Genomic DNA, 22373 nt, shown 5'->3' on the forward strand with positions numbered 1-22373 from the left:
TGCCACCAGCAGTGCCTGTGCCCGGGGAGGTGACACTGCTGGGGACTCTCACAGGCTCAGACCTGTGGTTTGTCACCTGCATTTGCACCCGTGGGGGCTGTGCAGGCACTCCAGGCTGTGTGGGGCAGGAGCAGGGGTTGTCTCCACCCTGGGGCTGTCTGGAGGAGCTGCTCAGGTGCCTGAGGTGGCTCCAGGGCAGCTCCCGACACAGCCTGGGGGGAAACAAGCCCTGGGTGGAGGCAGCTTTGTGAGCACAGAGAGCAGCGTGCAGGGAAGGCTCTGGGGCTGCAGAATGTCCTAACAGTGGTGCCCATGTGGCCCCAGCCCTTCCCAGCCCCACTGCCACCCACCAGGGACGTGTTAGGAATGTGCCACAGCACTGGGGTGGGGCTGCATCCCTTGGATGGGGCAGCATCCCTGTCCTGGAGCTGCATCCCTGGCATGGAGCTGCATCCCTTGGATGGGGCAGCATCCCTGTCCTGGGGCTGCATCCCTGTCCTGGGGCTGCATCCCTGTCCTGGGGCTGCATCCCTGTCCTGGAGCTGCATCCCTGGCCTGGGGCTGCATCCCTGGCCTGGAGCTGCATCCCTGGCATGGAGCTGCATCCCTGGTCTGGGGCAGCATCCCTGGCCTGGAGCTGCATCCCTGGCCTGGGGCTGCATCCCTGGCATGGAGCTGCATCCCTGGCCTGGGGCTGCATCCCTGGCATGGAGCTGCATCCCTGGCCTGGGGCTGCATCCCTGGCCTGGGGCTGCATCCCTGGCATGGAGCTGCATCCCTGTCCTGGGGCTACATCCTTGTCCTGGAGCTGCATCCCTGGTCTGGGGCTGCATCCCTGGCCTGGGGCTGCATCCCTGGCAGCATTTTTGGCTTTCTCTTGGCAGCTGTGGAGGGAGTGTGAGTGCAGAGCAGAGCTGGGTGTCCCTTCCCAGTGCTGGACACTCAGCTCCTGCTCCCCAGGATAAATTCTGTTTGCCCAAGGCCGGGTGTGCCTGGCCCAGAAGGGAACTGTGGTACCTGGCACGGAGCTGGAGCTGGAGCTGGGCAGGCGTTTTTCTCTCAGCTCCATCCCTGGTCATTCCACTGGCTGTGCAGGGGCTGTCTATGAGCCCTGGTGGTGTCTGTGATCGCTGCTGGGGTCTCTGGGCCCTGCTGGGGTCTCTGGGCCCTGCTGGTGCCCCAGCCCTGCCTCCCGGTGGGTTTGCTGTGCTGCCCACTGAGTTCCTGCTCTGTTCAGTGGAAGGATCCAGGCTGAGCTGTTTGCTGGTGTTTAGCCTGGGACCCAGGGCTGCAGCACTCCCCAGCCTGTCTCGAGCTACGACCTGCCCACCTCCACCTTCCCTTTCCAGCCCAGGAACAGACAAATCTGTGCAGCAAGGCAGGGATTTAGGTTTTCCTTTTTGCTGCTGGCGCTGGAAGGCAGGTTCCTGGTTTTAGGGCTGTAACAACACATGGTCAAGCTGCAGATGGTCATGTTGTTTCTCACGCTCTTTTCTGGCTACTAAAGGTGCAGATAATTAATAAGAAGCTGGACTTTAGCAGCGTTCAATCCAAGTGTGGCTCAAAGGATAATATCAAACACATCCCGGGCGGAGGCAGTGTGAGTACCTTCACACTTTCAATGCTCTATCTTAGTGCTGATGATAACTGGCATGTTGTGTACACTGAACTGCCAATGCTATCTGCAGTGTCCCTGCCAGCAGATAGCTATTGGTGACGTGCAATGACTCTTTTCTGGCTACCAAAGGTGCAGATAATTAATAAGAAGCTGGACTTTAGCAGCGTTCAATCCAGGTGTGGCTCAAAGGATAATATCAAACACATCCCGGGCGGAGGCAGTGTGAGTACCTTCACACTTTGAATGCTCTGTAATAATCCTGATTTTAGTGGCATGTTGTTACACTAATCACCAATGCTATCTGCAGCCACGCTGCTGTCGCATAGCCATTGGGGACGTGCTGTCATTTAACCCCTTAACCCAAAAATGAACCCTAACGAGTCCTGGACATGCCTGCCATGGACAGAACTAACTGCCCCGTGTCCAAACCACGTCTGTAACCAAAGATCCCAGTAACCCCAGGGCTCTGCACTGCCTGGAAGCCTCCTGGGCTGTGGGATGGGCCCTTGGCACTGGGTGATGCAGGAGATGGGTGGGTTTATGAGCAGACCCAGTCCTCATTGCTCAATGTGCTGCTAAATTGGACATGATCCTGCCCAACATGTGAACGTGCCCGTTCCCATCAGGCAAGTATGATCCATGCAAATATTGAGTTTCTCCTTGCTAATGAATGTGTCCAGCAGCGCCCACGGGGGCTGAGCCTGAAGTATTGTTGAGCTAATTGATTTGAGCACTGGCATTTCCAGCTGCTCCCACATAAATACCAGACTCAGCTTTCAGTTTCTGTGCCAGAAACCTGGAGAAACTCCACAGAGGTCGGTGGGTTTTACAGTTTGGGTCCAGGAAAGATGCTGGGCCGAGGAAGGCGCATCCCTGAGGCCCCAGGCTGTGTCACTGGGGCTTGTGGGGCCTGCTCTGAGATGTTCCCCATGGGTTTTCCTTGATCTCTGTGGACGCCCTCCCTGAGAAGCTGAGCCTTGCAGAAGGCTTGGCAGGGGAACACAGGGACACAGCTGGATTTGCAACCTCTGGCTTAAATTTGGGGTCACTCTGCAGCCCCTTCCCAGGCCAGAGGAGCTGCTGTGCAGAGCTCAGAGCCCCGTGAAGCAGCGCCATGGCTGTTCCTGTTCCTTGCTCTGGGCTGCCCAGGGTGAGCTGGGCCAGGAGCTGGTGCTGGCCACGAACCCCCATTGCTGAGGCTGGTGATGAGCTGGTCCCTCCTCCACAGAGCTCACACCCTGGGCCTTTGCAGCTGCTGTGGGTTGAGAATTACCTGGATTTTCATCTGGGGGCTGAGATCCCTCCCCAGGCCCTGCCAGAGCTGAAAACCCCACGGGCTCTGTTTGATGTGGCTGCAGCAGCCCTGGGAGCAGCAGGGGCAGTGCCAGGCTGTGCTGGGGCTCCTTGGGAGGGGGCAACAAGAGACCCCAGGGCCTGAAACCCACGGCACAGCCCCTGCCCAGCCATCCCTGCTTCCCTGGCCTTGGTGCCTGGGCTTTGAAGCTGTGGGTGCTCTGCCCAGGGCATGCCCCAGGCAGGAGTTGGCGTTGCTGGTGCTGAGGGTGGCATCCCCAGGTCTCTGGCACTGCTTTCCCAGGCAAACAGCTCTGTTCTCCTTCTCCTTTCTTGCTAAAACGGGGAGGATCCTTCTCTGCTCCCCAGCAGGATGGGAAGGGATGACAGAGTCCTGTCTGTCACAAAAGGGACTGGGAATGAGGGCACAAAGTTCCATTCATTGCTGACTGCTTGTTCTGGAAACGAGAGGACTTTCAGTCCCAGGTCTCAGTGGTGCCTGAATTGCTGAGAGACCCTTCAGGGTCACAGCTGGGATTAGAAAGGCCCCAGCTGCCCTTTTTGGGTCTGTTTCCTGCTTCCCAACCAAATCCAGCTCCTCTCCTGCCCAAGTGCATCAAACTCGTGACCTTTCCCTGCGCTGTCCCCACTTTGTCTGTGTCACGGTGTGCTCCCAGACCCTGAGGGGTTGCTTTCCTCCCTCTCTGTCTCCTGTCAAACGTGCCCTTTGGTCTGTGTGAGCAGCAGAGACAAGGCAGGGCAGCAGGGCTCTGTGCCTGGGGCTCTTGCTCCTGTTCCTGGCTCCAGGCTGGGCTCGGGGCTGTTGCTCAGGGCTGTGGCAATCACTGAGGGTGCTGGGGCCGGGTGAGAACTGCAGGATGCACCTTCCCCTGGGGCTTTGGTGCTGGGATGGGGAGCAGAGGCTGCAGTGGATCCTGGTGCTGGTCTGGGAGCTGCTGGGAGGAGCAGCTCCTTTCATTCACATCTCCTTTTGGTGCTGGCCCATCCTGCTGGGGCTGCTGAGGGCATCACACTGCTGGGGAGCACAGAGAGCAGCAGATGCTCCCTGGGAAGGCCAGGCTGTCCCCAGAGCCACCCTGAGGTGTGGATGGTGCCATTTCTCCTGCCCAGCCCCACTCACCCAGCAGCAGCTGCCCCTCAGGGCTGGGGGAGCCCCCACCAGGCCCCAGGGTGACCTGGGGGGCTCCGGGGGTGTTTTGTGCCCCTTGTCTCCTGCTGCTGCCGTGCGTGTGCCTGCCCCGAGGCTCCTCCCTGCTGTGTGGCTGCTGCCCGGCCCTGCAGCCCCGCGCTGTCCCTGTGTCTGTCCCGTGTCCCCCTGTCCGTGCCACCAGCGCTCTGGGGACGGGGGGGGGATCCCTGCAATGCTGGAGCCCAACTCAGAGACATCGTGGGCAAAGCACAGCAAAGCAGGGCTTGAATGTCACAAAATGCTGTTGGGGTTCAATACTTTATAATTGCCATTTTGATTTCTATGATGTCAACTCCAGATATTTAGATTTTGCTTTGCTTTTTTTTTTTTTTATTCTTTTAACCCTTATTTCCATTACAGCATTTTTCAGAAATGCATATTTTGGTCACTCTTTTGAAAGTTCTGTGCACATTGATCATTTCTGTTCTTTCAGTTTTTGTGGACATAAGCTTTATGTTTTACACCAGAAAAGGTATTTATTTTTTACGTTTTTCTCTCTGGTATATCTCCTCCTTTTGGATGATGTGTATGCAAATCTTAAATTAATTACCACTCCACTTTCTCTCTCACTTCGAGCACTTAAAAATTGCCTCTACTCCCCCTCTGTGGAGAGGTGATGTCGTGCATGCTGACATGTTAAGAGGCTCCTGCACACGGGCATTAATGATCTCCCATTTCTGATGGCAGTTTCTTTGGTGTCATTAATCCTCCCGGGGCTGGAGCTGTCCTTTCCCTCCAATCCAGCTCAGGTGCTGCTGTGTGTTGTGCTCCCCCTCCCCAGCTGCCCGTGCTGGCCACCAGCTCATCCCCTTCTCCTCTCTCCCACGGGCAGGTGCAAATCGTTTACAAGCCAGTGGACCTGAGCCATGTGACATCCAAATGTGGTTCCCTGGGCAACATCCACCACAAACCAGGTACCCCTGGGGCTCAGGGGGGTGTGAGAGGGGCACAGGGCTGGGCAGGGGCACAGGGGGTGAGGGGGGCAGTGAATGGAGCCCCCCAGTGAGCCCTGCGGTGCTGGGTGCTGCCCCAGCTCCTGAGCCACCTCCCACCCCTCTCCTGCAGGTGGTGGCCAGGTGGAGGTGAAATCTGAGAAACTGGACTTCAAAGATAAGGTGCAGTCGAAAATCGGGTCCCTAGATAACATCAGCCACGTCCCTGGAGGAGGCAATAAAAAGGTAAAGGGGGCCCTGGGGACAGGTGTGTGCTGCTGTGGGTGTGAGGGGACAGGGGACAGAGAGGTGGCACTGCCCATGATGGCCCCTGAGTGAGCACCAGCCAGGGACAGCCTCTGCTGTGCTTTCCTGCTCTCTCTGCTGCCTCTGAAGTATTTTTGCGTCTCAAACCCTTCCCACCAAGTGTCACCATCAGCCAGCCCCGTGCTGTGCTGCTGTGACACAGAGCTGGCAGCTGCAGAGGTGCTGGGTCCCCAGCGAAAGTGGGGCATTAAAGGCTCAGCTTTACTTAGAGCAGGTGACTTTGCAGCAAACTGGCCCTTCAGGAGGTGATTTCTCCCTCCTGACCCAGGGCTCTGTGAAGGGAGGGGAGTGTCTGGGGGATTAAATTGAGAGACAAAAGGCACTCGGGTCAGGGAGGTGAGCTGGGGCTGGGCTGTTCCCACCCAGGCTTTGATGGTGACTTCAGTGAGTCTTGGCCAAGCAAAGCAGCCCCACAGCCTGGCTTCAAGGCCACCGAGTCCCCAGCAGCCAGGGGGTGAGGACATCAGGTGAGCACAGAGCTGAGATCCAGCCTGGCCACACGCAGGGTTCAGCTTCCCCGGGGAAAAGCGGGTTTTGTCTTGCTTGTTTTTGCAGCACTCTTGTCTCCATGGGAGGGGAAGGTTCTGTTTCAGCTCCTGTATTTTGGCACTTTGTTCTTGGCCACGTGTTCTCTGTGCAGCTCCAGCTCTCACCTCCAGCTGGCCTCTGACTGCGGGACCGCTTGACTTCCTTACCCTTCTCTCTGCCGTGCATCAGCTCCCCTGTGCCTCACTGAGCCTTTTGCATCGGTTTTGTGATCCAGTGATGCCTCTGTCACGTCCTGGCACATTCACTGGGCCACGGTTTGAAGAACTTGCCCTCTGCAGGGGAGTTTCTCTGCCAGGCTTTGACCCAGCAGTGGCATCACCACCTCAGCTTTCCAGCCTGGTGGCTGCTCCTCCCCTGCCTAAACCTGGAGGAGGTTCTGGGTGTGACTGAGTCCAGGTGCAGCTCTGCTGCCCCTTGCCCATGTCCCCAGGTCCCTCCTTGCTCTGTGACACACAGATCCACGCTGGGACTCACAGTCCACAGCTCTTTGGGCTGAGCTCTGGTTCCTGTGCTGGGTGTGCCGTGGGGAGCTGGGTGCTCTGTGCTCTGCCCAAGTCCCTGTGCTCTCCTCTGCTGTTCCTGGAGTTTTCCTCCCTGGCTCCAAATGCAGCCACTCTTCTTTCTATGAGTCAGTGAATGGCCCTGTTTTTCAGATCTTCTTCTCCCCAGTTTTCTATTTCTTTTCTATATTTTTTTGTCTTTTTCCTTCTGGCTGGCATTTCTTGGATCATGGTTTTTGTCGCTGATGCATTTTTTGCCCCCCACTGCCCTGGGTGGGTTTCTTCACCTATAGAGAGAGAAAGGCAAGGAAGACAAGACCTGGACCCCGAGCCCAGACCCCGCTGGGCTCCAGGCCCTGGTGCTGGAGCCACTGAGCCCCATGGAGAGCCAGCCCCCAGCCTTGCACTCGGCTGGGGAGGGCACCTGTAAGTAGCAAAGCAGATCCAGTTCAGCGGGAGAGGGGTTTGGCTCCTGGGAGCAGCTCCGTGGGCTGAGGGGAAGCTTCACGTGCCGTGTGCCCCCATGATCTCTGCCAGGGGAGTGGGAGCAGCCCAGGTTGTGCCCTCTGGAGCCAGGACCTTGCCTGGGGAGGATTTGGCAGCATCCAGGTGCTCAGGTCCTGCTGTCCTGAGGAGGATTTGGCAGCATCCGGGTGCTCAGGTCCCGCTGTCCTGGGGAGGATTTGGCAGCATCCAGGTGCTCAGGTCCTGCTGTCCCCTCTGGTGCCACACCGAGGCCTGGGGCACTGGGGACACTGAGCTCTGCTGCCCCCTCTCAGCACCGTGTCTGTGTGCACACCTGGCAGGTCCCCCTGTCCCCTGGCCATGCCCCTGACCGCCCTCCTCTCCCTCACAGATTGAGACTCACAAGCTGACCTTCCGCGAGAACGCCAAAGCCAAGACCGACCACGGCGCCGAAATCGTCTACAAGTCCCCGACCATCTCCGGAGATGCCTCCCCGCGCCGCCTTAGCAACGTCTCCTCCACCGGCAGCATCAACCTGGTGGACTCCCCCCAGCTGGCCACGCTAGCCGACGAGGTGTCCGCCTCGCTGGCCAAGCAGGGCTTGTGATCGCGGCGCGGCGGCCACCAGGAGAGAAGACAAGGAAAGGAAACGAAAAAGAAAAGAAACAAAAATAATAATCTGGCCTTCTTCCTCTGTTCCTTTTACAGCTGCTTCCCCGTCCCTAACTGGTTAATGATTTAACCTGCTTTTACTGTTCATTCAGCTCTAGCTCCAGGACTTCAAAATCAGTGACACTATGAGGTACAAAACCTCCTCTCCCCCTGCTCCTCGGAGCGCACAGCCCGTCCCGTCGCGTCCCCGCGCTGCCCCCGCTCCTGCCCTCGCTGTCCCAGCCCTGCCCGGGGCCCCGGCGAGGCGGGAGGGGGCCCGAGGGGCGGCCACAGCACGGCCCCCGCCGCAGCCCGGGGCAGCGGGTGGCGCTCCCGGGACGGGGCTGTGACCCGGCCCAGCCCGTGTCCTGCCGCTGGCCAGGGCTGCGGGGAGGCGCCCTCCCTCCCTGCCTGCTGCCCGCGTTAAATTTGCCTGCTGATTTGGAAGAAACCTTTTGTTTTTATTTCCGAAAGCCGAGATGTGTATGAAGATAACGGCCAGGTACCCCCTAACCCGCTCTCAGCTCCGGCAGCTGGAGTCCCGGCGAGGCCGGGTGCCCGCTCCGAGGGGCCCCGGGCGGCCGTTCCCCTCTCCGTGGCTGTGCTGGAACCGCTGAGTGGATGAGTAGAGGCTTTTCCCCATTCCTTTGGCAGCCCCTCGTGTCGTAGAGTAGATTTGTCTGTATATGCTTGGACCGTGCCAGGGTGATTGTTTTCATAAACGAGCATGTGTTTGAAAAATAAATGCTGTAAGTAGTTTTGAGCTGCCCCGCGCCGGCTCCGGCCGTGCCCAGCCCCGGTGCCGCAGGAGGAGCCCGGCACCGCATGTCTGCCGGAGGAGGGGCACCCACAGCGCCAGGGCTGGGATGGCTCCTGGATTTGGGTGCAGCTTGTGACATTTTTGGGTTGTTCTTTTTCTTTCCCTGCAAGGTCAGCTCAGCGATGGCGGAGGTGGCAGCTCCATGGCTCTGCTGTGCCGGTGGCAGCGGTGAGACCCCGGCAGGACGCGGGGGAGGCGGCAGCAGCTGCCCCAGCCCGGGGCCAGCGGCTGCTCCCTGGCACTGAAGCCCCTTTGCGGGCGCTCCCCGGTGCGAGTTGGCAGCATCTCACCCCTCGCACAGCACTGACCGCCCCAGCACACTCGGGGACAGGAGCCACTCGAGTTATTCCTTTGGCTGCTCCTGTTGCTGTGGCTCCCTGGGAGCACGAGGGGGTCCCGTGGCTGTCCCTGCCTGCCCCTTCCCTCTACAACCAAAGAGGCCGAGATGCCACCAGAGCAGCTGTGTGTCCTCCTGCCCTGTCTCCCCCGGGGGCCCCAGCCGAGCTCTGGGGGTTCAGCTGGAGCTGGGAGGGCAGAGGGGGCTCTGCACCCCCGGGCTGCGCTGCAGGGAAAGCCGTGCTTTCCCAGCAGGGGCTGCAATCCTGGTCCGACTGGGCTGGCGGGGGGTCAGGGCCCCTGGTTGTCCTTGGGGTGGTGGCTGGGTGCCACCGAGGCTGCCAGAGCAGCTGTGTCTGGGCAGAGCAGCAATTCCTCCCCGGACAGGACCTGTGGGAGCTGTGAACCCCCTGTTGCCCCTGTCCCTCTGCAGGGCTGGGCTCCCACAGGCCTGGCTGTGGATGGAGATGGTCTGGGGGGTCCAACCCTTCTCTGTGCAGCCCCACGAGCTGCTTTGTTGCTGGGGAGAGGCTGGTCCAGCAGCACCATCGTGTCCAGCTTGTCACTCGCTCCGTTCACTTGACTCCATGATTGTAAGACTCTGTGCTCCGTCCCTGACTCTGTAGCGCTGTAGGAGCCGCCGCGCTTTTTGTCCTTTGTAGAACGAGCAAGTTGGGAGAACCCTCAAAGCATCACCTCCTTACCCCTCTGGGCTGCAGGACGGGGTAGCTGAGCTCGCCCGTCCTGTGCCACCCCTGTCCCCTCCGTGCAGCCCCTGAGGGACACCAGCACCCAGGCTGGGATGGCCTCGGTGTGCAGTGAGCAGCCCCTTCCCACTCTGAGTGTCCTCAGCCCCGCTCGTGTCCCCGCCGGGGGCTCTGGGGAGCCAGGACAGCCCTTTACAGCCACCACGTCACCCGCTGTCCCCTCCAGCAGCCCGAGCCACGTCCCCTGCCCCAACCCTGCCTTCAGACCCAGGCCCGAGGCTCCGGTGAGCAGCCGGACACAACCCGACCCCCGGCTTTTCCTTTACTCCACACACATCTTGGGTCTGAAAAGGGTTAAAACCGGCACTGATTTAAAACAAAACAAAACAAAACAAAATCGTATTTCTGCACTCCAAAAGATTCTGCGTGTTAGCCAAGGTCGGTGCCAGCCTGTGTGGCGTTGGCAGCCCCGTGCCCCCCGCGCCGCGCCGGGGAGGGGAGGGAAGGTTTGATCTCAGTGTATCATTCTAGCTTAGCTTCTGTCTGTGGGTGTCCATAGTGTATCGTGTGTTTAACAACTGGTTTACACTGTTGCCGTAAAAGTGAATTTGGAAATAAAGTCATTACTACGATAATGGTAACTGGCACCTCTTTTGCATGGGGGGATGTGGGGTGGGGGATCCATCCACAGAATCATCGACAGGGGCAGGGACTGGGTTCCAATTCTTTACTTTTTAAGCTCCCACACTTCTGCCTGCTGGAGCCAGAAAGGACATAACAGTGCTTCCCTGGATGAGAACCAGCAGCACTCAGTTAACCCCAGAAATGTAAAATAACTCCCAATCCCAGGATTGTAAAACAACATCACACAGCAAAAAAGAGGCCACTGAAACGCAGGAGGGAAGCAGTTGATCTGAGTGCACTGAGGGCCCCTTCCCTGTCCCAGCCCAGCGTTTCACACTCATCAAATGGAATATTACATTTTAATTTTTTTTTTAATCTTTTCTTCTTTTTTTTTTTTTTATAAGCACATTTGTGCTTTGCCAACAGAATCAAGACATTAACAAAGATCAGCTTCTCGGAAGAAAAGCATTTCTATATAACAAGGACATTACACAGCTCAAAGCAGGAAAAGAAAATATTTACAAAATACAAGGTGGGTTTTTTTTTTGTGTGGTTTTTATAATGCTAAAAGGGTTATTCAGAATTTTCAACCTTATAAATAGAAAAGCACTTCTGCAGAGGGATATGGTAGCGCCGTTGTTTGTTGGGTTTTTGTTTTAAAGAAACGATGACGGATCCTTTAAACTAGAACAGAACCAAAACCACGAGATCATGTTGAAAATTGTGAAAACCCCGACCATGAAGCAGTTCAGCGACTATTTCTTTACGATTACAAAATGGAAAAAAAAAAAAAAAAAAAAAAGTCCTTTGTATTTTTTTTTTCCCGTTTTTTTTTTTTTTTTTGGTGATGTGATTATACATAAGACAGGCACAATGCTAGCAACAGGACAGGGCCCAGGAGCCACACCGTCGGGAGCGGGAAGTGTGACATGGGGACGGTGTGCGGGGTCCGGGATCGCTGCGGGTGCGGAACCGGGCGGGAGGGGACGGGGAGGAACAACGAACTGGGCTCAAACTCAAAGACCTGTCAGGAGGGGGCACGGCGGGCGCCCCGAAATGAAACGGAACCGGCACCGGAGCTGGGACGGTGCGGGAGTGGAGCGAAGCTGTGGTGACCCCGATCCCCCACCAGGAGCTGCCTCCATCCTTCCCTCTCTTGTCTGACACAAACCCACCTGCCTGTGGGACCCCCGGCCCGGCCTCGCTCACAGCTCCCCCAGCCCCAGCTGAACAGCCTCACCCCAAAGGGCATCATCCAAGTGCTCCGGGAATTCTGCTCCTGCTCAAAGCATCGGGGGCTCTTCCCCTCCCTGCCCTCGCCACACACCCGGTGTGCACAAGGTGCTTCCCAACTCCCACCCCTGCCACGCTGAGTGTGGAGCAGCCACAAGGTCCCTCCTCTCCCCCTGCCAGGAATGCAGCCAGAGCCAGGCTGCTCCAAACCAGGGGAGAAGGAAGGGAGAGGAGTCCCCAGGGGCAGAGCGAGGACCAGGGAGGGACACAACCCCCCCTTTGGATCCCTGGAACTACAACCTGGGCAGGAAAACGCAGGAGGGTGAAGTGCAGGTGGGCACTCTGCAGGTGAGGACAGCCAGACAGTGAAGGTTGCAATCCCAAGACATCACTTTTCACCACTAATTTCACTCCACTAAAACCTTTCAGGGTGGGGGGAGTGGGTTAAGAGAAAACGACACCCTTTTGGTGGGAAAAACTATCCCCGAAATCTGCTAGTCAGCTAAATCCTGTGCTCTAGTTTTATACACCTAAAGGAGGGAGGAAAGGGGAGGGGGTCTGGTGGGCTGCTCCCCTCCCGAGGCTTCACTCCGCTGGGAGGAATCTGGGGGCTCATTCATGTGACGAGGAAACATGGAGGAGGAAAAAAAAAAAAAAAAAAGAAAAAAAAAAAAAAGAAAAAAAAAAAAGAAAACAACAGTTTCTAAACTCCTTAAATTCACTAAAAACTGTGAAAATTCCCGGCAGGATGTTTGAATATCAAACGCAGATTTTGGAAGCTTTAATGCCAAGAGTTAGTTCTGTGTGTTGGTTTGCTCATGTCTCCCGTGTGTCTCTATCTGTGCGCTGGCCGCAGGACTGCGGAGCAGGAGGAGGAGGAGGAGGAGGAGGAGGAGGAGGAGGAAGAGGAGGAGGAGGGGGGGGCCAGCAGGGCTCGGCTCTTGAGGCTGGGCAGGCTGGGCGAAGCCGAAGTGCCATCGCATTCCCGGGAGGATTTGCTGCCCGACGTGCGGCGGGTGCAGCGCGAGAGCCGGTCCTGGGGGTCGGGCTGCTCCTCGCACTCCGTCCGGGGGTCGTACGAGAGCGGGAAGGTGCGGCGCTCCCAGGGCTGCACGGCCTGCGGGAGAGACAGAGGAGTCATGGAAAATCCCCGGAAAATCCTCCAAAAGCTGCCTGTCCTCACTCCCCGCAGGGATCCGGAGCTCGGAGCTGCTCCTGGTGCGGGTTCCCAGCTCCGAGCAGCGTCCGGGAAGCTTCAGCAGATGTGGAGAGGACACGGAGCCAGCTGCTGGCAGTGCTTCCTGTGCCCTGATCCCACCTGGGCCAGCGCTCCAGCACTGCCCACAGGCGGCCGCCAGGCTGCTCCCCACACCAGGATCACCTGTGTCCCCATGCCAGGGTCACCTGTGGTGCCATGTCTGCCTCCCCACACGAGGGTCACACCGGTGTCCCCACACCAGGGTGACCTGCAGTGCCACACCTGCATGCCCACACCAGGACCACCTGTGTCCCCACAGCAGGGTCACCTGCAGTGCCATGTCTGCCTCCCCACACCAGGGTCACACCGGTGTCCCCACACCCAGGTCACCTGCAGTGCCACACCTGCGTGCCCACACCAGGGTGACCTGCAGTACCACACCTGTGTCCCAACACCAGGGTCACTTGTGTTCCCACACCAGGGCCACCTGTGGTGCCACATCCGTGTCCCCACACCAAGGTCACACTTGCGTCCCCACACCTGTGCCACCTGCCCTGGCCGCAGCCAGCACCCACCTGCTCGTCCAGGCCGGCCTCGGGCGTGGAGCACCGCGTGTCCTCGCTGGACAGGAGCCGCAGGGAGTCCCGGGACAGGGGGGTCAGGGGGGCACAGAGCAGTTCGGGGCTGATGGGGCTGCGTGGTGAGTGGGTGTGGGACAGCTCCAAGTGGGAGTGGTAGTTGCCCACCTCAGGGGATGCTGGCTGGGGAGTCGAGGGGTTCCCCAGCTGGGGCGTCGTCCGTCCGTCTGTTGATCTGTAGGACCTGAGACAGGAGCAGGTTTGAGAGCCCGGCCATGCTCCCCCCTACTGCCTGATCCTACCCCCCAGGATCCTTTTGCCCTGGGAATGCCACAGCCCAGAGATAAAATCCCCCCAGGCCCATCCCTGTCCCATTTCACGGTCTGGGTGCATCACTGGTGCTGCTCTCCTGAGGTTCTGTGTGCCACACATCTCCTACGCTCCCAGGGCTCCACAAACACCATGATCAGAAGCTCCCTATGGAATCAAAACACTTCCAAGTGTTTCCCCCTCCTCACAGCAGATGACCCCCGGCAGCAGCTCAGGGACTGAGTGCAGGGAATCAGCACTGCTGGAAATGCAGCAATTTCAGCAGCTGGGAGTGGGAGGAGCACAGTGAAACCCTGAGACATCAGATCTCAGATTTCAACCAAGAATTACAGAAGTCTGAGCTGTGACACAGAGTCCAGATAAAAACCCACAGGCTAAATCAGAGAAACAATAACTGAGTTCCCAAATCTACGTGCAACTCTCCAAGATGAAATGCAACAGCAAGCGGCCATCAAGGACTTCATAGGTAAGAAATGGGCTAAAGAAACAGCAGAACATCCCAGTCTCCAGGAGCACTGGGAACTGCAGCTGCAGAGGGGGGTTTGCCACGGGGCAGGTTTGCACCTGCAGGAACCCCCACAAGGGCAGGAACTGAAACCAAAGCAGCATTGAGGGCAGGGACAGAGCTGTGGCTCTGCCCCAGAACAAAGTGACTCCAGGCAACCAAAGCCTGGTGATGGAACTGAGAAGAGCAAATCTCTTCTTGAGCAGGTTTATGGTGAGATCAACAGCTGGAAACAGTGGTGGTTTTAGACACCCATCCACTCATAAAGACACAGCAGGAAGGGAACTGAGTGCCCAGTGCCAGTGTCCCTGATCCTGCAGAACGATGCCATTGCAAGCCCTGTGCCTTTCCCTGGACTCTGGGCTGGCACAGCATCTCCCACACTTCTGGAGCAGCAGAAATGCTTGAGGAAGCACTTGGTGCAGCTGTCTGCAGCCAAACTGGGCTGTGGCTTCACCCCCACCTAAGCAAGGCTGTGCCCCCTCCCACACGGGCTCCTCAAGCTGGGTGACACCAAACTTCTCAGCACCAGCAGCAGCTTTCAACCATTTGTATGAATCCCAGTGAGCACCCAGTGCTGGGCATGTGGCCCTGAGGGCAGGAGGGCAGGGCTGTACCTGCTGCCCCGGCGCTGAGGGGGGACACTCGTGCTCCAGAGCCACCGCGCCCGCTCCATCTCCTCACACTTCCCGTGCCGAGCAGCAAACGCTGAATCTGACAAGTCCTCAACCTGGAAAGGGAAGGGCAGAGGGCTTGGTCAGAGCTTTCTTCTGTAAAACAACCATCTCTGGACAGTTTTGCCAACACTAGTTAAAGTGAGAATTTAAATGTTTGTCATTGAGTTGTAGAATGTCCTGAGTTGGGAGGGACCCACGGGCATCATCCAGTGCAGCTCCTGGCCCTGCACAGATACCCCAACAATCCCACCCTGTGTCCCAGAGCTTGTCCAAACACTCCTGGACCTCTGGCAGCCCTGGAAAACCAACCCCAGCTGTTGGTTCCCTGCTGAGGTCCCTGCCTCTGTTCCCTCCACAGACACTGCTCATTTACCACCAGCCTCATCCCACATTAACTGGGAAATAAAATCCTTCTTACCTCCTCGTTGTCCTCCTCAGGGTTGGTTTTCAGAGCGCTGATATCAACTTCACGCCAGCTGCAACACAACCATGGGCATCACTCAGGGCACACCTAGAACCAGCTGCACATCCCCCTCCCCTCCCAACACTGGCTTCTGGGAAAGGGAAAATTCCACCCTGCCATCAGGAGCAACACACTTAGGCTCAGTTTGAAGCACCAGACCTCCTCGGTGGTCTGGTAGCACAGCTGGAGCTCCCCAGGGGCAGAGGAAGCAGAGCAGAGGCTGCTGCATTTTCTTCTCTTCCTCCCACAGGCTCCCTCCTGCCCGGCTGAAATGGGCCAGGGAAGAGCACAGCTGAGCAGGAGGAAGACAGAGGGAAGTTGGGGAAAGGCAGAACTGCAAGGTTAACCCAGCCCAGGCACCCAGAGCAGGGAAACCACTGGGACCTTTGACTTAGCAGCAAGACAAGGAGACAACCAGGACTGACTTTAAACTGAGCAGAGCAGTTGGCTTTTATGGCCAAGGGCCCCTCAGAGAAAACACTCCCTAACTTAGCCAGTCTCCAGCAATGGCATGATCAGTTTTCCAACCTTTCCCCTATTCCCAAGAAGAAGCAAAGCACTGTGCTTTCCCTCTGGGGCAGTACCTGGGGGTGAGGATCTCCTTGTACTGCAGCTTCTCCACGCGGGTGGTGGCAGCCACGGACATGGGGATGACGATGTTGTTTATGTCAAAGGAGCTCTCACCCCTCCTCCTCCTCGGCTGCTGCAACAGGGAGAACCGTGTGAGAAAGGGATGTGGGGTCTGGCACGTGGGAAAGTCATCACAGGAAGTCATTGATGGGAAGAGGACAGAGTGACCTCGTCTGACCTACGGACACTGCAGAGCCAACATCAATTTGCAGCAGACTAGAGATCTCCTACTGCTTGCTCCAAGTCCTCCTCCCAGCCCAAAATCTACGGCAAGGAAACCCAAATCCCAAGGTGTGGCTGCCCAGAGCAAGGATTGACCCTGTGGTTGGGGAGCCCCCACAGACCCGCAGCTGCCTGGGACGCTTGAACACAGGAGCTCCACCCCTGAGGCCAGAGTGTGGAGCCCAGGGCCTGGAATCCTCTTGCTGAGGGAGGGAAACCTCTTCATCTGGCATTTCTGAATGAGCTTGTGAAAGCACAGCAGGAAAAGCAGCAAGAGAAAACCAGGGTGGGTGTGCAGAGCCAAGGAAAGGCCTCCTTGAGGTGTCAGGGCTGCTGAGATGGGCTGTCCTCTCCTCCAAAACACCAAGCACACTCAAGCTGAAGCACCACCGGGTTCTTCTGACACCCTGATGTCACAGCTGGTGATGGAACAATTGAATTCTGCAGTGAAGGAACCCAGTGGGGACCCAGATGCGCCCATGGCAACAAGCCTGGAGCAGGGGGCTCAATGAGTCCTGCTCTGCTCTCCCTGGGTCATATCCAGCTCAGGCTTTGGCCCAACTACCAAATGGGGGGGCCAAACAGAAGCCAAATTCTTACTGGGACACCTGTGAGCTCAGCAGAATTCAGTCTTTCATTGAAGGGCTTCTGCTGACGTGGGAGGAAGTTTCTGCTCATTCACAGAGCTCATGAAGGTCCCACACTGTGTCACCCTCAAGCACTGTGGCAGTCTGAGTGTGTCTCAGAAGATGGTCAGAGTTCAGAGACTGCTGGAGATGGTGCACAGGTGGAAGATCCCCACCACCACTGCTGTGCCCTGGCCCTGTGACCCCAATCCCGTTCACAGCCTGGTGACACCGAGGGGAACATTCACCAGCAGCTGCTGAGCTGATGGTGAACCTGGAATTGCAGCACAGCCAACACACCCAACACACCCAACACCCACCCAGCAACCCCAGCAGCAGCTGAACCAAAGGGTCCAGCACGGCAAGAGGAACAATGAGCACTCCCAGCCCAGAATCTGTGTAGCAACTGAGCCCAGAAGCCCTGGGAAGGCAGCAGATACTCACAGCAGTGCCAGAGGTGCCCTGGGAAGCAGAGCTGGCGGGAGCAGAGCCCTCGGAGGAGGTGGAGAGCTGCCGAGCTATGGGGCTGTGAGGGGTGGGGGTCACAGCTGCTGACACGTAGCTCGGGCCGCCGACGTCCGTGTGGTGCTTCAACACTGCACAGGGAGGGGGAGAAAACGAACAACAACATTAGCAAAACAACCCAGCCCACGCCAGGGGTGGCGGTGGAAAGGACCATGTGCACTGAGGAGCACTTTGCAGGAAAGAGAAGCACCTTCTGAGGGGCTGCCCTGGGGAAGAAGCAGGTTAGAGCACACGAGGCGTTGCTGTGGTGGCGGCTCGGCCCGAAGCAGTGCGTGCCCCCTTCTGTGGGGCAGAGAGGCTGGGGATGCAGCAAAGCCCAAGCTCCCCCCGAGACACCTGCCCCTGGGGGCCTACCTTCACTCCTCTCAGATGAGCAGTCTCGCAATCGCTTTTTGTCAAAGGCAGGAGGCTGGGCAGAGCGCTCTGGCGCTCTCTCGGCCTTGGACACGGCCGAAAAATCGTCTAAAGGCGGCCTGTGTGCCTTGTCTGCTTGGGCTTTTTGATGGGAGCGCTCTGAGGAGGGGAACAGAGAAAGAGCTATGAAATGCCTGCTTTCACCTCTCTTTCTGCTGGCACAGGAGACTCGGGCAGAGTTTGCCCACACCACGGGGGTGCTGTGGGGAGGTGTGCTCAGACCTGTGGCACTGCTGTGGGCATGGCTGACACCGAGCACGGGGAGGTCCCTACAAAGCTGAGCTGCACCTGCACACAGCTCACCTGCAGCCCTGCCATAGCCCTGCCTCACCCCTGGGAGCGGGACTGAAGGGCATCCTCCTCCTCCTCCTCCTCGTGGGGCAGGGGCAGCACTTACTGGCCGCGGTGAAGAAGGAGTTGACCAGCTTGTGGCGGTCCTTGCGCGCGGGGTCAGCCAGGCTGGGGGGCACGGGGGCTCTGTGCTTCAGCGACAGCTTCTTGGGAGCTTTAGTTTTCTCGTAGGGCTTGTTCTGCCACTGGGATTTCAACATGCTCTGGAAGTGCAGGCTCGTCGGCACATCTGCAGGGGGACAGAGCATTAATTGAAATTAACCGTGCAACAAAGAGCTGTGGTCCCATCAGCCTCCCAGTAAGAACAGCCCCTGATGAACATGCAAGCACAGATTGTCAGACCCAGGCCTCCTCACACTCTCCCCACGTTCAGGAAGGACCTGCAATAGGTCCCAACATTTCTAATCTGCAGGTCTTTGTGAAATTCCTACAGGATTCACAGGCCAAGCATATCCTGGCAAAGTTTTCTAAGTCAGAAAACTCCTGTGTCTTCACTTCTGTAGGTATCTCATGTGGTGCTACCTCAGATTTGACCTCAAAGAATCGGAGGTATCCCAGCACCAAATCTGGGCTGGAAGAGAGAAATTCAGCCTAAATCCTCAATTTCAAGTCAAGCCAGAAGCCAGCCAGGCACTGCAGCATGTAAATGTGCCTGATGTGGCACCTCAGCCATGAGAAGTTGTGTGTGACCACACCTGAGAGGCCCCAAGAGCAGGAGGAACCCCTGGCTGGTAGCTGAACCCTTGTCCAGTATTTCTCTCCCAATTTCAGGGACTGGAAAGCCCCAGCAGATCCAGGCAGGCAAAGAGGATGGAGCTGGCAGAGCATGGGCTGGAGCTGGGGGGGACTTGGCTCCCTGGAAAAAGCCAGGACAGCTCCATCCCAAGTACCCTGGTGGTTAAAGCTGCCACCCAGCCCCTTGCTAAGGAAGGGCAGTCACAGGGTGATGGCAGTTCTCTGGCCATCACTGCTGGCCTGTGGGGACATGTCCCAAAAACCAGAGAGGGGCCAGGCCAGTCCTTTGGAGGCTGCCATCCGCTGCAATGGCCAGACTTGGGGAAAATGGCCTCTGCTCTCTGCTCATCTTTTGCTTTCTCCTCCCAGCTCCCATCCCACACCATCTGTGGAAGGAGGGGACAGGTTGAAGGGAGGGGGAGCAGGCCAGGACAAAACGCTGCCAGCAGGAAGGGAGTTCTCTGCTGGTTTGGCAGCAGTGCCAGCATCCCTCCTCCCCCTGCTCCTCGGGAAGCAGTGCAGGGCTCCCAGGGACCAGCAGATGGCAACCACAGTGAGCCCAGCGCTCATCCTCCCTCCAAGGTTATTACATCATCCAAAAATTCCCAGCGAGAAATCAAACCAGAAAAAAAAAAAAAGCCAACAAAAAACCCCACACACCCTGAAAGGAAGGGGACAAAGCTCTGGGGGAGCACAAGCACAGGGGTTCAAGGCCTCGCTGGCTGGGTCCTGCTTGCCAGGGGAATAAGCGAATAAATGATCTTTTCCTCCTGCAGTGCCTGGCAGTTTTGCCCTTGGCAAACTGCTCTGGAGATCCCGGCTGGCACCCAGAGCCGGCTCAAAGTGAAAGTCAGCACATGCTCACAGCTGTGCCCTGGGCAGCAGGAACCCTCAGCGAGCCCTGCACACACTGCAGCACCCTGGGTTCACCCCACAGGTGCACAGAGACACCTCAGTGCACACCAACAGCACCAGGCACTGCCATTTCCCCACCTGAACACGTTACCTGGCTCTTCTCTAGGACAGGAATCACCCCCATCCCAAAAATCAACCCTAGCCAACTGCTTGAAGCATTAGTGAATAAATAAAGGTCAGCAGTACCAGAAAATGGGTATTCCTGCACAGGTGTTTAAGCTTTACACCAATGAGTTTTAAATCCAAAGTTTTTTAATGTCATGCAGGCAGAAGTGATCTTCTACCTGTGAGGCAGCTGCAGGGAGCTCTAAAAATGGGAAGAATATGGGATAATTTGCCTGGTGTCTCTGCTGCAATAGCACCCAACAGGTTGTCTCCCCATTTCCCAGGATATTTGATTTAGCACTACAGAGGATCACAAGTGCTGTGAAATCAGAAAATAAATTCCTGCTTCAGGAGTTCATTAAGCTCCTTGAGCACTCCTGATCAGAGCTGTGTCTTTGGGAGGGGAGGGATCCAGCTAAAAATAGCCCCGATTTACTATTTTAGTCTGGTTTAAATATAGTGCTAATGAAAGAGGCCACACTAATTGCTCCCAGACACTCCCTGCATTTCCCACTGTCACAAAAAGTTTGTGAAAAGCTGAAATTTAAACCCAAGCACACACATTAGCTCAGTGACTTATCCCAGACCAACCATTTGACACCTCCATGGGAAGCCAGGCCACACACCTTCCTGCCAGCATGAGAATCCCAGAATGGCTGGGGCAGGGACACTTTCCACTGTCCCAGCCTGGCCTTGGGCACTTCCAAGGATGGGGCAGCCACAATTTCCCACCCCAAGCAGCCATGAACTCCCACCAAGGCAAGGAACCATGTGATCCAATCATTTCCCAGCTCTCCTGATAAAAGCACCAGTTGAAGAAGACTCTGGAAACTACTCTTCCCTTGGGAAAAGTCCCTACACATGGAATTTGTGAATAGCCCACGGTCAGGGCTGGTTAATTATTCCTCTCTTAATGCTGATTAACCCTGAAGCTGTAACACAGCAAACTGAGTGTCCTAACAGGAACATCCCTTCTTGCTGTGCCCACTGAACCATGGAAGACCATTTTCAATTCCTCACGAGCTCAAAAGGATTTCCTGCGACGAACCAATCCACAAATCACTCTATAGACACGGACAAATTCATGGAAGCAAATATTTCCCAAGTGGTTTAGAGCCCCAGAGGCAGGTCCCAGGAAGCACTCCCAGGCCTTGGTTTCACTGCTGTAAGTGAGGCTGCAGGTTGAGATTCCCAAAACTCAGCAGAGCCCGGGTGTGACCCCCCTGATCTAGTCAAGGCTCCCATCTCCAATCCAGCTGCAGATGAACAGGCGTGGCTGCGCCCCAGCAGATCTGCACCTCCCCAGAGGCAGCAGGAGCCGTGCTCACCATCTGGGAACGACAGGACAGGATGGATGCAGGAGTCCAGCTGCGAGAGGCGCTCCAGCAGGGGGGCATCGTACTGGATCTCCAGCGTGCCGGGGCTGCGGCTCCCACACAGGGCACACGAGGGGTTCACGTCGCAGCTGCAGCGCGCCAGGCTGCCACGCTGGGCCTGAGGGGACACAGGGACACGTCACAGCCAGCCCAGGGACAGCACACGGTCCCTGGGACAGCTCACTATGGTTTTAATGTTCCTTCTGCATGTACGTATAAATACATACTGTATATACATACTAAATAGCTAAAATAAACCTGCATTTTATAGATTATAGCTACCTTTGATTATCGATAAATATATAATAAATTCATTTTATTTCTAGATTTATTTAGATAAATAAATCTAGAAATAAATCTAGAAAATTTATCTAGATAAATGGCGAGAATTTATTATTAAATAGCTGCTATGCGACACTTTAAAACATTGTCAAAATTATTTATAATATTAAATTGCTGTTATGTGACATTTTAAAAATATTGTTTAAAATTATACTTATTATGCATAATATATAGTATATTCAATATTAATAATATATATTCAATATTAATTATATAGTATACTCAATATTAATTATATATATTCAATATTAATTATATAGTATACTCAATATTAATATTATATATTCAATATTAATTATATAGTATATTCACTATTAATTATATATATTCAATACTAATTATATAGTATATTCAATATTAATTGTATTCAATAGTATATAGTATATATAGCACATTCAATATATAGTATATAGTATATTCAATATTAATTATATAGTGTATTCGATATTAAGTATACATATAATTAATTATATATATAATATGTAATTTATATATATAATTTCTATATATATATGCACACATACACACCCCCCTTTTTCTTCCTCTTGTACAGAATTTATATATATATAGATAATATAATTAATATAGGTAATTATTATATATATAAATAATTTTTAAAAAAATATATATATATACACACACACCCTTTTTTTTCTACCTTGTACAGAATGTGTTAATTTAGTCTGGCCTCACGAGAGGATGCTTTCACTTTGCATAAACACAACTGAAAACTACGACTTACCAGCACAGACAGTTTAACAGCTGCTAAATTTGACTAAAAGTGTTTAATTTTATCTAGGTTGAAACCTCATTTATAAAAACCATGAGGCAGCACAATTCTGCTGTCAGAGAAGGGGCAAAGAAGCCATTTTTAGTTCCAGTGGGTCAGAGCCATCATTATATGCCAAGAGCTGACACTTGCAGGGACATCTACAGAGTGACAAAGGTGGTTCTCAACCTTGTTCCTTAATCCAGGACAGAGTCACAATTCACAGATTTATAGACTTGATAAAGACTTAATTTGTGTGAAACCACTGCAAGCAGACACACAACTGGATATAAACTCCATGCAGAGAAAACAACCCCTGATTCTCCACCAAAATGGAAGAATGGATC

General features: G+C 55.4%; 2 protein-coding genes across 11 annotated transcripts in view; one reads left to right on the plus strand and one right to left on the minus strand.

Moving 5' to 3' along the window:
- Nucleotides 1-7835, plus strand: part of MAPT (microtubule associated protein tau) — a 42443-nt gene extending 34608 nt beyond the window's left edge. For 4 of the 6 annotated variants that reach the window (XM_054281735.1, XM_054281730.1, XM_054281733.1 and 1 more), the window contains 5 exons: nt 1508-1600; nt 1748-1840; nt 4954-5035; nt 5187-5299; nt 7286-7835. In XM_054281735.1, the coding sequence (XP_054137710.1) occupies nt 1508-1600; nt 1748-1840; nt 4954-5035; nt 5187-5299; nt 7286-7501 (597 nt within the window). In that variant the 3' untranslated portion in view covers nt 7502-7835. The remainder of the gene's footprint in view (nt 1-1507; nt 1601-1747; nt 1841-4953; nt 5036-5186; nt 5300-7285) is intronic. The other 2 variants (XM_054281732.1, XM_054281734.1) reach the window with 1 other exon arrangement.
- Nucleotides 7836-11397: 3562 nt separating this feature from the next.
- The window catches only part of KANSL1 (KAT8 regulatory NSL complex subunit 1), a 74471-nt gene continuing 63495 nt past the window's right edge, over nt 11398-22373 (minus strand). For 3 of the 5 annotated variants that reach the window (XM_054281588.1, XM_054281586.1, XM_054281589.1), the window contains 9 exons: nt 20868-21033; nt 17831-18013; nt 17374-17532; nt 16939-17090; nt 15601-15719; nt 14972-15029; nt 14494-14606; nt 13039-13285; nt 11398-12382 (listed from right to left, as the gene is read on the minus strand). In XM_054281588.1, the coding sequence (XP_054137563.1) occupies nt 12101-12382; nt 13039-13285; nt 14494-14606; nt 14972-15029; nt 15601-15719; nt 16939-17090; nt 17374-17532; nt 17831-18013; nt 20868-21033 (1479 nt within the window). In that variant the 3' untranslated portion in view covers nt 11398-12100. The remainder of the gene's footprint in view (nt 12383-13038; nt 13286-14493; nt 14607-14971; nt 15030-15600; nt 15720-16938; nt 17091-17373; nt 17533-17830; nt 18014-20867; nt 21034-22373) is intronic. The other 2 variants (XM_054281590.1, XM_054281591.1) reach the window with 2 other exon arrangements.

This window comes from Melozone crissalis, unplaced genomic scaffold (assembly GCF_028551555.1).
Source record: "Melozone crissalis strain CALT ecotype California unplaced genomic scaffold, PUWL_Pcris_2 ptg000032l_1, whole genome shotgun sequence".
Classification (NCBI taxonomy): Eukaryota; Metazoa; Chordata; class Aves; order Passeriformes; family Passerellidae; genus Melozone; species Melozone crissalis.